At 32.7% G+C, this 14,961-nt stretch overlaps 1 protein-coding gene across 3 annotated transcripts in view; it reads right to left on the reverse strand.

Moving 5' to 3' along the window:
- The window catches only part of LOC118191816 (RAB11-binding protein RELCH homolog), a 104,881-nt gene that overhangs the window by 60,418 nt on the left and 29,502 nt on the right, over positions 1-14,961 (reverse strand). For all 3 annotated transcript variants that reach the window (XM_085821866.1, XM_035362669.2, XM_035362677.2), the window contains 3 exons: positions 4,639-4,751; positions 4,328-4,418; positions 1,843-1,914 (listed from right to left, as the gene is read on the reverse strand). In XM_085821866.1, coding sequence (XP_085677992.1) covers positions 1,843-1,914; positions 4,328-4,418; positions 4,639-4,751 — 276 coding nt within the window. The remainder of the gene's footprint in view (positions 1-1,842; positions 1,915-4,327; positions 4,419-4,638; positions 4,752-14,961) is intronic.

Below are 14,961 nucleotides of genomic sequence, written 5' to 3' on the forward strand. Positions count from 1 at the left end.
TAAAATTCATTTTGAAGGCAGTTGTTTCTTCTGTTTGATTGCCTTCTCTTCTCAGGCATTCGTCGATGAGTTTCGTTTTTACGTATTCCAACATTAGTTCTTCTGGACATGCTTCGAAAGCTGTAATAAGATTTTTGTAGCTTTTTGGTAAGCCGCTTAAGTAAGAGCGCTGCAATGTGACTGTCCTTTATTTCTTCACCGATTCCTCGCAGTTCATCTACGATTTCGAGCATTTTGTTGATGTGTTCTTCGAGCTTATATTCATTTTCTGCTTTTAACATATACAGCTTTCTGAGAAGGTAAAGTTTACTGGAAAGATTCTTTCTTTCATTCCATATCTCTTTGGCTGCCATTTTATTTCTTATGTGTACGATTTGGTTGTCTTCTATGAGTAAACTAATGGTAGCTTGTGCTTGTTCATTCTGTTTTGTCCATTTGGCGTTTATTTCTTTTGGTGTGTCATGTGCGATTAAATTCCATAAATTTTCTTTTTCCAGGATCATTTCAAGTTTGTGTTTCCATACTTGATAGTTGTTATTATTTAGTTTCATCATGATCGAATATTTATTTTCGCAGCTAGTAGTTATTTCTGCTTCTGTTTTTTGAATGCGCAGTACACAACTATGCAGTTTTGTTTTGCTTTTGAAGAAAGGCTTGGCTTCTCCTTTTTCGGATTATCCAGCGGTAATTTATGGCAAAGTATCTTTTCTGTTTGTATTTTTTATTCTTGATAGCTTATCTCAATATATTTTATGCGTTTAGTTGAAGTAAACATGCGCTCGGTCTTGTAATCTAATGTTGAAGGTATGTGTGGTTCATTTGTTTACTATTGCAACTTTGCTAATTAGAGACGAGCAGATGAATAAAACAGAATTAAAGTTCTTACCTTGATACAGCGTAATCCATGCTGCAGATGTAAGGAACACAATCATTATTATTAGCATACACAAAATAACATATTTATTAGGTATTAGAAGGAAAAAATATCTAGCAATGATTACAAGCGTTGTTTACTGTCCATTGCATAATGCGAGAACGAGTCATACAAGGAGAGAATGTTTCTCCTTGTTTTTGGATCAAGTCCAATTCCTGTTAGCGGGGGTGAGGGGTAAATTAACGTCGGAGTGTACAGCTTCATCTCTGCTGTTATCAATTGCTCCACAAAAGTGAGAAATGAAAGTTTGATTTGAAATTACTGAAAGAACAAAATACATAATAATGCAAACCTCAGATAATCCTCCAATTTAAATTCATTGTGGAAGTTTGCGAAAATAACACATTGACTGCCAAGCACATTTTGAAGAAATTTAGTCTGGGCATCTATGTTGTGTTCAACTTATTGTACAAAATATTAAAATCATAGCCAACAGAATGGCCTGCTATTAATATGGTTCATGTTTGCATCACCCAAATAAGATGCTGAGAAACACAATATTTTTGTCTAGCATATGAACAGAAACATCCATCATGCATTGAACAATGTTTTAAAGCATATCCTGATTAAAATTCCCTCTTACAGTGTTGCTTTGTGTCATTTCTTATATTCTGAAAATCTTGTACTTGTGAAATCATTTTTGTGATGCCTTCTTATTACTAATGGACCTATAACAGACACCCAGCCCACAAAATTTCCATGCATTTCAATATAGTAACTTACAGTGGGCACCGAAAAGCTATTCTACAAAAATGAGATAACTCATGGTGAATATCTAAATCAATGTGTTAATACATTTTTTGCATTAATGCTATCTACCAATAAACATTTCCTTTTTTTATAATCAATTTAATAGCACGTAAATTGAGGTATTTAAAATAAAAATTACATGCAAATCTTGGTCATACCATAACATATGGAGCTAAAACACCGCAAGACTCAGCAACCAATAATCTTCTCTCCACATAGCGATGAGTGATCTATTAAAGATAACAATACATCAAATTGTATTGTTCCAAGTTAAAATCACTGATTATTACAATTTAGATAATATAAAAATTTATAAATTTTGATATAAGTTTTATAAATTGGTAATGAATCTTATAAAATGCCAGTTTATTTTATTTGATAATAAAGTTTCTGATATAGTTTCTACTACCAACATAAAATGCAGAAGAACTCTGTTAATCTGCGAGTGCTTAATTCACGAATGCTAGTTATTCACATTCATTTTTTTATATAAACATATCAATTTTTCAAAAATTTAGCAGTCAAACTTTAAAAGAAATGTTTTAACATAAATATACAAACATATTATTAACCAAATACAGAGACTGTTCGCACAATTTTTAGACTATTTTGGTAAGCGGTAATAAAAAATCGTTTGCTGCAAAAGAAGTAATTGCAATTGTACTATGTTTTCAAAAGTCAAAATTATCATCTGTGGCTTGAAAGTTTTGTTTTTATTAAAAATGGCGAATTTAACAAAGCAGTGGTTCGAAGGCTACATTTACGCTCTTTCCGAAGAGAAATATGCATACTCCGTTATCCAAAAACGATGTGAGAATCATGGTTTTGTGATATCTAAAGCGTCGATAGGTAATATCATCAACAAGACAGCAAAAAAACGTCAAAAGGGAGACTCAAGTGGGACAAAAATTCCAAACAAGTATCGAAGGAAAAAACGAACATCTTCGACTATTGCAAAGGTGCGTTGTTTAATGTTAAAAGAAACCCCCCCTAATCAAAGGACAGTTGCAAAATCTTTAAAGGGCTGGGTGTCCACTGTAAATAAAATGATAAACGTTGATTTAAATCTTAAGAAAGCGAAAAAATGCAATGTGCATCGTCTTCTTCCAAAGCATATCGCTCAACACAGGACACGCTGCAGAATTCTATATGAGAAACAAAGAAAAATGGAAAACAATTGTCACAATAGATGAAGCATGGGTGTATTTAAATGATTGTAACAAAAAAAGAGCCATTTATTATCATAAAAGGGGAGGAAAAAATTCAAGTACATGGTTCAAAGAATCGAAAGAAAGTTTGTCTAAGGGATTCATGATTGTTGTTGGATTTTCTTATAATGACAAGTTAAAAATAAAGAGAGTGCAAAAAAATGTCAAGATTAACTCCAAATACTATCAGAAACATATTTTATCACCAATTTTTCTGAATGAAATACCATTGCTTTACCCACAGTGTCATCATCATCTGTGAGACTCCATCAGGACAAAGCTAGCAGTCACACATCAAAATCCACTGTAAAATTCTGGTATCAAGGCCATACCCTTCACTGATATCCCTACTAAATCTCCCGATGTGTCACCTATGGATTTTTGTGCTTTCGGACTTTTAAAAACTGCATTATCCAAATGTTGTCCCCAAACCCTAACAGAACTCTGGAAAGCTGTTCGGAAGGAATGGGATAGAATACCTCTTCTGCCACTTCAAAAGGCATTATTATCCTGGAAATTGCAGTGTCGAAAAATAGTTCAGAATAAGGGATGTCAAATAGAACATTTAAAACACAAGAATTTTATGTAATTTAATTTTGTGAATACAATATACATCATCTAAAAAATGTGTGAACAGCCTCTGTATGCATTATATTTATGACATACATTGACTAATAAAAACCTCATTTATTTCATTACTGAACTTACCTACCATTTTTTGCACAATTCACTTTATACTAATTATGGATCACGAATCCGAAAACTTTGTTTCAGAAAAACTAACTTTTCAATATATATTCTATTGTCTTTTTAATTAATCTCAAATTTATGGGAATAACATGTGTAAATAATTCATTTATGTGTATCACTTTTCAGATGCTGAGTTTGAAACATTGCAACTAGTTTACAGCAACTTGCAACAGAAACTTGTATTTTAGAACAGATAATAAATTTGGCAACCTTAGGAAGATTACTAAGAATTTTTAAACAAGTGTTTTGAGCCTCTTTTGATTTCAAAATGCCTGAATTTGCAACATGGTTGCTAAGAGATATTCTGACTGCTTTAGCAATATGTAAAAACAAACTAGAATGAATCATTCCAAAAACATTAACCTCTAAATGCACATGAGTGAATTAACTCAGATAAACCAAACTAAATAATTTCTGGACAACTGAGTAAATAGTTCCAACACTTATTTTTTTCAAATATGAATATAATAGAATATATCTGTTCTAAAGTTTTAAATTAAAATAAAGAATAAAGAAAGGCCACTTTCTGAATATGTGTTGATGCATTATTAAGGGGTTAAATAAAACTGTAGTAATATATACTAAAAAAAAATACAAGAAGATATAAAATTGTAATACCTGTTTTAAGTAAGAAATTAAAAAAATAATGAAAAGAGAACATTTTCAATCTTAAAAGCACAATTACCTGTTCCCAGCACTGTGGAAGAAGCTCAGCTTCAACTCTTGATGGTCCTAAGTGCTGTGCAATGGCTACAAGTCCTGTCAGAATCATTTGTCTATAAAATTATAGAACATAAAGTATTCTATGCATTTCCCAATATGTATTAATATGCATTAATCAATTAATAATACATATTCATTTTCTTTAAAACTTTTAGAAGCCTAATTTTGAATCATGCAATCCTTCAGCACAGTCACTAACCAAATTTCACTAGGCACACTTATCTACTGAAACAACGCACATAAGAATTCTTATTATAACATATCTGAAAATACCTTTGTTCTTCATCAGGCCTTTTAATGAGGTTAAAGAGTATGTTTAATAATTTGTCTCTTTGTTTTGGATCAGGATGCAAAGCTATTGCACACAGAATCAAAGGAATTAATTCCTGTAAAAACAGATAAAATCAAAATGCTGCAAAAATATTTTTTGAGAAATGCTTAAACATATAAATGATAGTTTTACAAAATATAAATTAGCTATTTTTAATAAATTTAAGATATTGCAATTCAATTCTGATGACTAGCAGAAGACATACAGTTAGTGGATAGAACATGCACACCAGAAGGAAATCCATGCATGCTAAAAGAATAGGCATAAAAACTTGCATACTTATGTGTAGCAAAGATGAATCCCATTGTACTGCCCAATTGTGCTGACCCTGAGCTACCAACCAACTTTATTTAATAACAGAATTAACAACTTTTCATATTTGTTCTTTCAATTTTTCCTGCCAGTGTACCATAATTTCGGGTAGATAAGCCGCAGCTTATACATGTTTAAAAGTTTAAATTTTAGGTTGGTGGCGTATCTGAGGGGGGATTTTATTTTTTTCTGTCCTTAAAAGTTCGCTATTTCAGATCATAAGTAATGCAGAAGTGAGGTGGTACGAATTCACTGCAATATTCTAACCTGCGATTGCGCTAAGGCAGTGCAATGGGTCCAAACTCCCCTAAGGTAGGTGGCGGTCTTTGTAAAGACAATGTAATGCATGTACTTCCTCCTAAAACTTCATGGTTTTTCCCACTTTTCCTATGACTTTTTGCTTTACTGATAACAGCTACAATTACTTGCCAAGTGCTGTGTTCATTCATACACATTTTTACTGCTTTGTAGCTTGCTTTTTGTTTGCCTTATCATTGGCGCTTAATTTTGTTATGGCTCCTACTCGAAGAAAAAGTTATACAGCTGCTTTTAAGCTTTTGGCAGTAAAGAAAGCCATCAAATTTCGAAATCGCGCTGCGACTAAAGAATTTCAATTTGACGAGCGATGCATTTGGCAGTTGAAGTTTGAACAAGAAGAATTAGAGAAAATGCCTACGAATAAAAGACCTCGTCGAACTGGTGTCATAGCCTGGTCTGTTTTGGAAGACAATTTAGATAAATGGACAATAGAGCAGAGCGAAAGTGGATTATCAGTATCAACAGTTAGAATTCACCTTCAAGCAAAGATAACTGCTCAACAAATAGGCATTAAAAATTTTGTTAGAGGACCTAATTGGTGTTTCAGGTTTAGGAATCAAAAGAAATTATCCGTCCGGACCAAAACAACAGCTGGACAAAAGCTTTCAGTGGACTGACTTCGAAAAAAGATAGCTTTTTTGGAGTACACATCTAAGAAAATTAAAGAACAAAATTTGAAAAAGAAGGCAAATAATTAATATGGACGAAGTGCCCATTACTTTTGACTGGCCTCTGAGTAGAACTGTTCATTCAATAGGGGAAAAAACTATTTCAGTGTTAACAACCGGGAATGAAAAGATTTCTTTTACTTATGTTTTGGGTTGTGCCGCCAATGGAGAAAAGTAACCCCTTTGATAATTTTCAAAAGAAAAACAATTCCGAAAGCAAACTTTCCAAAAGAAGTTGTTATTTGTGCCAACGAAAAAGGTGCTTTTTTCCAACCCCGAGGACTCATTGTTCTGGATTTAATGCGATCCCATTTAGTGGATACGGTAAGATCTGAAGCAAAAAAAACTTAGCATCGATGTCTCAGTGATACCAGGTGGGCTTACAAAAATTTTACAGCTGCTAGATCTCACTATCAATGGAACTTTCAAGCACGAACTACAAAAGCAGTGGGAGGAATGGATGCAAAGTGGACTCCATTCATTTACGAATTCCGGACGAATGAGAAAAGCTTCATATGAGGAGGATGCCTTATGGGTTGATAAAGCATGGCAATCGTTCCGAGCTGATACGATCGTATTGGCTTTCATTAAATCGGAAATCATTGAAAAGAAAATGAAAATGCAGATAGTGATGTTGAAAGAAGTGATTTAGAACAGAATGATGACACTGACCTTGATGGTCATTTGTTAAATTTTTTTTAATCAGACATCGATGAGTCGAATTTTGAAGGTTTTGTATAAATAAATGTAGTTTAATTTAATTAGAAAATTCTGTTTGTTTATCGAATTTACGTATTCTGTTTCATAATGTGGTAATTTATGCTATAAACAGAGTTTACCGAAAACGTAAAAATAATATATTAGAAATCATCAGAGATCATTTTCGGCAAGTTCAAGGTAAGATGTTACTTCTTTATTTATATATTACTGGTTATATTTATGTCATAAATGTTATCAATGATGATTACACCAATATGGCAGGGAATTACTGAGTGAATGAATATTAATTGCCACGCTTCGGAATGCTTGGCTGTGGCGTATACGGTGGTGCGGCTAATCGGATATTTTATTTTTTTTCAGTCATTTATCATGTGTGCGGTGTATACGCCAGGGCGGCTTATTTAACTGAAATTATGGTATTAATTAAAAAATAGCCTCCTCAAAAAAGGAAAGCTTACTAAACCCACCATTTTCAAACTGGAAAATACTATAAATTAAAATGCTCATGACATAGAATTTTATAAGAATAAAAAAGTAATACACAAAACTGCAGAAAAAAAATTACAAGCTAGGCCAGCACCTTGGTAGTGCTATAGATGAAAGTATTGCTGAATCTAGTTAACTATTACAATAGGTGACATAATTCCAAGGAAGAACACATCAGGGCATGGTCTGGGTCTCTCACTGCTCTTCCCCTACCATCAACCTCACATGAGGGTTTCAGTTTGCCTTGCATTTAGAGTGCCCCCCCCCCTTGCTGTACAGACATTATATGCTTACAAACATTCATGCCTTCTCAGGGATTAAAACATGGTCATTTTGAGACAGCAGCCAGCTATCCCATTTGGGTGATAGCTGAGCTAGCAATATATAAATCATTTATTGGAGGACAATAATAATGTTGTTTAGAATAAATATCTGATCATAACGAAAGTTTTCCACCAAAAAACATTCTTACTAAAAACTAGAAAAAACCTATTGGGGGGAATACACGAAAGCAGTACCTTTAACTATGTTAGTAAACACCAACCAAATCCATGATTTTCTGCCAACGTTTGGTAGTTTTTCAAAGCCTTTGGCCCAGAAACTTAATGGCCATGAGTCCAAAAGCAGATCAACCTCATTTTGGACATACTGTGCAGAATGGAAGATAGCATCAGCAAGCTATAGCTGCAGGTGTCAAAAAACATAGAAGTTTGAAGGAGCAATATCAAGGCTATATGGTAAGTATAGCAAAAGATCCCATTAGAATCCAGCCAGTGAATGCAGACACATGCAGTCTTGCATTATCTTGATGGAACATTACCTCTTATTGCCAGAGCTCAGTTTGATGTTTTTCCTTGATAGCAGCGAACTAACATCTTGCTGCACACCTTACTGTCGAAGGTTTTACCTTTTCTCAGATACTTTTTGTGGATAATACCACAGCAATCCCACCAAATTCAAAGCATGATTTTTTTGTTAGTCAAATTGTGCTTTGCGACACTGCCAACTGGCTCAATGGACATAGACCAACGCTCTTTTCGGCCTATGTTGTTGAAGTAAATCCACTTTTTATCAGAAGTGATGATCCGATCCAGAATTTTGTCCTTGCATTGATATTCGAGCAAATTAGTACAGACCTGAACACGTCTGTCATTATCTCCGTGAATCTGCTCAGGCTGCACCCAGAGAATTTAGAGACTAAACCTGTACATCAAATTTATGCAACGCAGAGTGCGACTAATGGGCATGGCACTAATGTCTAACTCCTTAACAAGCTCTCACATAGTTGTATACTGATCTACTTCCACAAGTTTTTGCACACAGGTCTCATCAACATCAGTAGGCTGGCCAGAGTGCTCTGCTTCTTGAATGTCATAATTCTTGTTTTTGAACTTTTGGTACCAAACCTTCACAGTGTCATATTATACAACATTAGTACCTAAAGCTGTACACATGATTTGGTGACTTTCTGTAGTTGACTTTTTACAACAGAACTGGAAGTAAATGATGGTTCTAATCTGGTAGCATGATAGTTCCATTTCAGACACTTTGTACTTAATAATAAAGATTTTTTTTTTTTTTTTTTTTTTTTTAATTTCACAACACAGTGTTCTAAAGCAAGTCTCTTTCTTTGAAGTGGCAAAAATCATTTGACAAAATATGATTAAACATGCCAACACAAACTGTTTGCACAATCGATATTTGCAGTGGCCGGAAACTCTCATAACAACCTAATAAATAATTATACTGATGACTTTTGATTTCCAACCATATTATAAGATGAATAGAATAAGCGCAAATGTTTACGCTTCACATCTTGAATTTTTGCTAAATTATAATAAAATACATATATTTTAAATAGTATTTTACAAAAAAATATTTAAAACATGGTTTCATTAAGGTGCAAGAAGAAAAGACAATTGTAGGTCTGAAATTTTAAAATTTAAAAAAAAAAAAAAAAAGTGAATATATAACACCTTTTAACGGCAGACTTAATTTTCCATTAAATAAAATATACAGTTACTCCCATATATTCTAATGCACACTTTTTAATGAAAATAATTAATAGTGATCATTAATGAAATGACCATTGTTAACACACTAACATAATACATGTATTGAGGAATAACTATAGAATACAAGATTATAAAATCACTTTTCTGAAGTTTTTGATGCTTCCTTGAAGTTACTCTCATGCTCTAAGCAGTCTCTGAATACCCATTTCTAATGCATTCATGAAAATATAAGAACATACAGCATATAAACCTTTCTCATGTGGATCACAACTCAATGGTATTATTTTATAAATAAATAAATCGAAATAGCAAATGTGAGTTGGGCCTATTGTTGCACTATTCAGGGTGAAACAATATTTACTATTTTTAGTTACATACTTAAAAAAAAAAAAAAAAAAAAAAAAAAAAAAAAGAATTCTTATATTAATAGGTTTCCACTTAGCATAAATGCATGGATATAGTATAGAAAACAAAGAAATTTGTAAATAAGAACGAATGTAATTATTCCAATCTAGTTATTCCTATTTGTTCCTAGTTACAGTTGACTTGAACTGTATCAGTATGAGCTCGATATCAGAAGTAAAGAAACAAAACAACTATCCCAAGATGAATGTACCAACCTTTGATTCAGTTATCTACTCTATAAAGCTTTCTTTTCACTACATTATATTTTGTTGCAGTAGTATTTCAGTGCTTCAGTACTAATAAAATAAATTCCATTTTGTGTTTTCCGAACATTATGAATGATATTTTTGTGACTTTCGATCATTTAGCAATAGCCAAGTATAACTCTATTAATTCTTTCTTGAGAAAGACAAATGTTTCAAAAAAGATGCAACAGAAACTACTTAAGGGAAAATTGCTGGATCATTATTTATTTTTCCGACAAGTTTGTAACAGTAACAATGCATGCTATTTGTTAAGTAAACTAAATAGGATGCTATATTCGGTGCTTCAGTAAACGATAAGACTGCTCTCCTGGTTAACTGAAAAGTATAAAACATTTTCTAGCTCTGACATAATTCATAAATGTGTGAATGTCACAGGAAGAAATAATCTTTCAATACATGTGTAACAAAAATATACATGACATATGATTGAAAATCAAATGAAAAACAATTAAAAAAAATATGAAAGGTTTCAGATTTTAAATTATGTCCAAAGGGGCTTTTTTTTGTGTGTGTGTGTGTATTACCTTTATTAAATATCACGTTCTTCGCACTTAAACCGTAAAATTCAGTTCAACAGCAATATCACAAAATAATTTTAAAATGAGCATATCTTTAGAATTCCTGAAACACAGTTCTGTATGCTGGAAATAAAAAGGTCCCCCCCCCAGTAGACTGTTGCCATTGCTCGCTTTGAAATCGTTGAGTTTGTTAATCAAAAATTCTTTAATGTCTGACAAAATATGAAATAAATAATAAAACAAATTCCAAATTTGGGCTTCCAGATGCCAATATTCGGGTGTAAACATACATTATTCAAAATTGGATGGCTCTAGGTACAATTGTTTTATCACAGTGAGATAAACATACATACATTTATACAGATTCTTCATTATTTAATTTCTTTCTTCTTATACAGGGTGATAATATTTGGTGGCAACAATTTGAAAAGTGAATCGGACATTTATAGTGTACCAACGCAAAATGCCAAAACAAAAATAATAGTCCTTCAGGGCAAATTGCCCCTTTGGACTAATAATATAACTACAAGAGATCACTGAACTTTTAAATATTATTGAAGAACATTTTTGAGACTAAGCTGAAATTAAAAAGTATTATAGTGTGAGGAAAAATAATCAGAACAATTTTTGGTACTGTGATTATCCATACCCCCACCAAGAAGTCAAAATTCTTTTAAAGCAAAATATTTTATTGGTTATCTATACTTCTATTCCAACAATGCAGGAAGTGTCATATAAATTTTTTACACTCATTAAAAAAACAAAACACTTTTTGTAAGAAATCCTTCTATAATTTTTTTGTATTGCTATTTTTTGTATTTATTATTTCCATATACACAGTAATCTGTAATGGCCTTTGATGTCATCACAGATTCTGTCTCCATTGGTTCTGCAAGTTGCAGACTGTAATTCAATGCTTAGTCATTTTAATTACATTATTTCAATTTAATAAAAATTTTAAAAGTATATTGCTAATTACCCAATGTTTAAACACTCATTTTTCTTTTAATTATCAGTTAATTTAATATTTTTACATTAATTTGTTCATATCCTTTATTAAGTTCTTTTTCCAGCGGCGCTATTCTGTGAGAAACTTGATTTTGTAGTACATTGGAAGTTGTGATTTATATGTTACGCTGTAAGGTGAAACCTAGCGCCAGAGTGTCGCTATGGAAAATAAATGTATTGAAACTGTGTAATGTATGTGGCGTTATTTTATTATGATATATAGCTATCGACGGGAAATAGAATAAGTCAATTCAAGTTTTGTGGTCCGTCGAGCCAGAACAGCTAATGAAGTTTATGAGACTGTGATATTACTTTCAGTTTGTGAAATGAAGAATTACATAGGATACTTCCAGATTGAAGTTCTGTGGAAACAAAAGGGTAAGTACCCTCCTCCTTTTTGAAGCTCTTTATTTGTTTATTGACTTTTGCTAATTAAAATGTCACTAAAGGAGGTATTAGCAAAAAAAGTACATTGAAAACACAGTTAACAAAATTAAAACAAAAGGTTGCAGACGAAAATGTCCAAGGAAGTGACTTGGAAGTACTAAAGAATAAATTTAAAGTGTTTGAAACAGAAATAAATTCTAATTTCGATTCCTTGTTCGGGTTATGTACGGAAGAAAGTATTGATGCTTACGTAAAAGAGAAAGAAGAGATTGACGATATTCTCTTAGATGTCGAATTAAATCGCAAATTAGCTAAACTTTCCAAAGAAATTAAATCGGAGCCTTCGGTTTGCACGGATACTGAGAACAATGTTAAATTACCCAAAATTAATTTTTTCGGGTAACTTACATGAGTGGTTTTCATTTAAAGATATCTTTTTAGCCAGTGTTGATTTAAATCCTAATTTAACAGATGCAGTCAAATTACAGTACTTAAAATCTGCGCTAAGAGGAGATGCTTATTGTCAATATTCATAGTTGACTCTAATTATAAATTAGCCTTTTCATTACTAGAAGAAAGGTTCTCTAATCACCGTGAACAAGTGTATTCTCATCTGAGACAATTTATGAATATACACCCTATGCAAAATAAGTCTGCGTCAGCAATATTAAACTTAATTGACATTACAAATGAATGCATGAGATCATTAGAAGTTTTAAATCAAAGTGTTAACGGTTTTTCTTCCAATGTATTTGCATACATTTTAGGGCAAAAATTAGATCCTAACACCAAAATATGGTGGGAAAGAAAATTAGAGAAAGAGAATTTGCCTAATTTAACAGATCTTACAGAATTTCTTAAAGAACATGCAAGAACTCTCAACGCTTCAAATAGTGTGACTAACACAAAAAAAGTTACACACAGAGTTACCGCTGTTGTTTCTAGTGCAAATGAAAAACATATGCAGAATTTGTGTAGGTTATGTAATTTGAGCAATCACAAGCTTTTCAATTGTCTTAAATTTCAGAAATTAAGTGTAAAAGAAAGGGTAGAATTTGTGAAAAAACAGAATTTATGTTTTTGTTGTTTTAATTTGCACAGTGTGAGAAATTGCCGTTCTAATTACTTGTGCAAGAAGTGTAAGAAAAAACACAGCTTTCTCTTGTGTTATCAAAACGAAAATAATTCCGTTTACACCACAGTAGAAAGATCAGACACTTTAGATCAGGAGTTGGGTGATCAAATCATCAATGCGTTACATGTACACGCACCTGCATTTCAAGCTAAAACTCAAAACGAAACCTTTACAGCCGCTATGGGTACTAACAGTGGGAAAAACGTAATTTTATCTACTGCCTTTATATTCATTGAGACTAATGATGGAACTTTAATTAAGGTGAAAGCATTATATGATAGTGGAAGTGTTTCTTGTTTTTGTACCACTGAGTTAGCGGATATACTTAATTTAAAAAGGGAAAAGACAAATATTTTGGTTTGCAGTATATCAGGTATTTCAACTACAATAAAAAGAAAAACAGTTACCCTTATCTGTAATCAGGAACAAATGTATAAAAGGAAACTAGAGGTTTTGGTAATTCCAAAAATAGCAGGTTTAACTCCCGCAAAGTTTATCGATGTTAGTAACCTTGTGATTCCTGAGAAGGTGAATTTAGCGGATCCGGAATTTTAAATACCAGAGAAAGTAAACCTGTTGCTCAGCGTGGAAATTGTTTTGTTATGAGCTGGTAAAAACTGTGTTCCTAACACAGGCTTGATATTACAAAATAGTGTGTCTGGATATATAGTTAGTGGAAATGTAAATGATTCACGGAGAAATAATTTATCATTTTGTGGGTTAATAAATGATAATTCAGAGAGTGAATTGCAAATATTTTTTGAACTAGGATCATTAGGAATTAAAGATGATCCTTATTGTCATGAGGAAGACAAAACATTGGAAATATTTAATAAGACAGTTTGTTTTAAAGCTGGTCGCTACGAGGTTACTTTACCTTGGAAAAGGGACTGGAGCGAATTAGCTGATAATTACCAAGTAGCGGAAAATAGATTAAAAACTCTTGCAAAGCGAATGAATTATGACAAAACACTGTTTTCTACACATAGTGAAATATTAGATGGTTATCCCAAGCAAGGTATCATTGAAAGAGTGTCAGATGGAAATATACCTATCGGTAAACCAGCGTTTTACCTACCACACCAACCGGTATTTAGAGAAACCAGTGCTTCAACGAAGACTAGAATAGTGTTTGATGGCAGCTCACATGAGTTCGGGCAGCTATCGCTGAATGATTGTCTATGGACAGGGACAAATTTAAATCCTAATATGTTTCATCTGCTAATTAATTTCCGATTAAATAAAGTTGCAATTTCAGCGGATGTAGAAAAAGCATTTTTGCAGATTGCTTTGGCAGAAAAGGATCAAGACGCAGTGCAATTCCTGTTTGCGGAAAACACACAATTAAATGATCTAAAACTCGCGACACATAGATTCAAGCACGTAAATTTTGGAATTAAGTCAAGTCCGTTTTTGTTGGTTGCAACAATTAAAGAACACATTAGAAAATATCGAGATGAACAGCCAGATGTATTTGAAATATTGAATTCTTGTGTTTATGTTGATGATTTTATTACTGGACAGGACAGTATAGATGAGGCTCTAAGCTTATCGTGTAAAGCTAAACAAATTATGAGTGTAGCAAATATGAACTTGCGTAAATGGGTATCCAATGATCCTGAGCTGATGAGGAAATGGGAAAAAGAAAAGTTCGAGATCCACCCACATAAAATCAATGACTCAAACGAGACACTTAAGATCTTGGGAATATCTTGGGATACTAATGAAGACAGTCTGAGTATAGACACAGACAGTTTGATGGAATTCCTTAAGAATAAGCGTAATACGAAAGGGTTCATCTTGAAAACTGCCGGGAAGATTTTTGATCCCTTTGGGTTAATAACTCCATTTACTGTTAGACTTAAATTCTTGCTACAAGAACTTTGGGTTCGAAAATTGACATGGGATGATGAACTACCTACAGATATCTGTCAAGAGTGGGCAAAGTGGTGCTGTGAGTGTCATCATCTAAGTAAAATTGCAGTTCCAAGATTCATTTTGAAACCCGAAGCCGATTCCATAGAGAT

The sequence above is a fragment of the Stegodyphus dumicola genome, chromosome 8 (genome assembly GCF_044657685.1).
Source record: "Stegodyphus dumicola isolate Sdum_Otavi_A_Nest chromosome 8, ASM4465768v1".
Classification (NCBI taxonomy): domain Eukaryota; kingdom Metazoa; phylum Arthropoda; class Arachnida; order Araneae; family Eresidae; genus Stegodyphus; species Stegodyphus dumicola.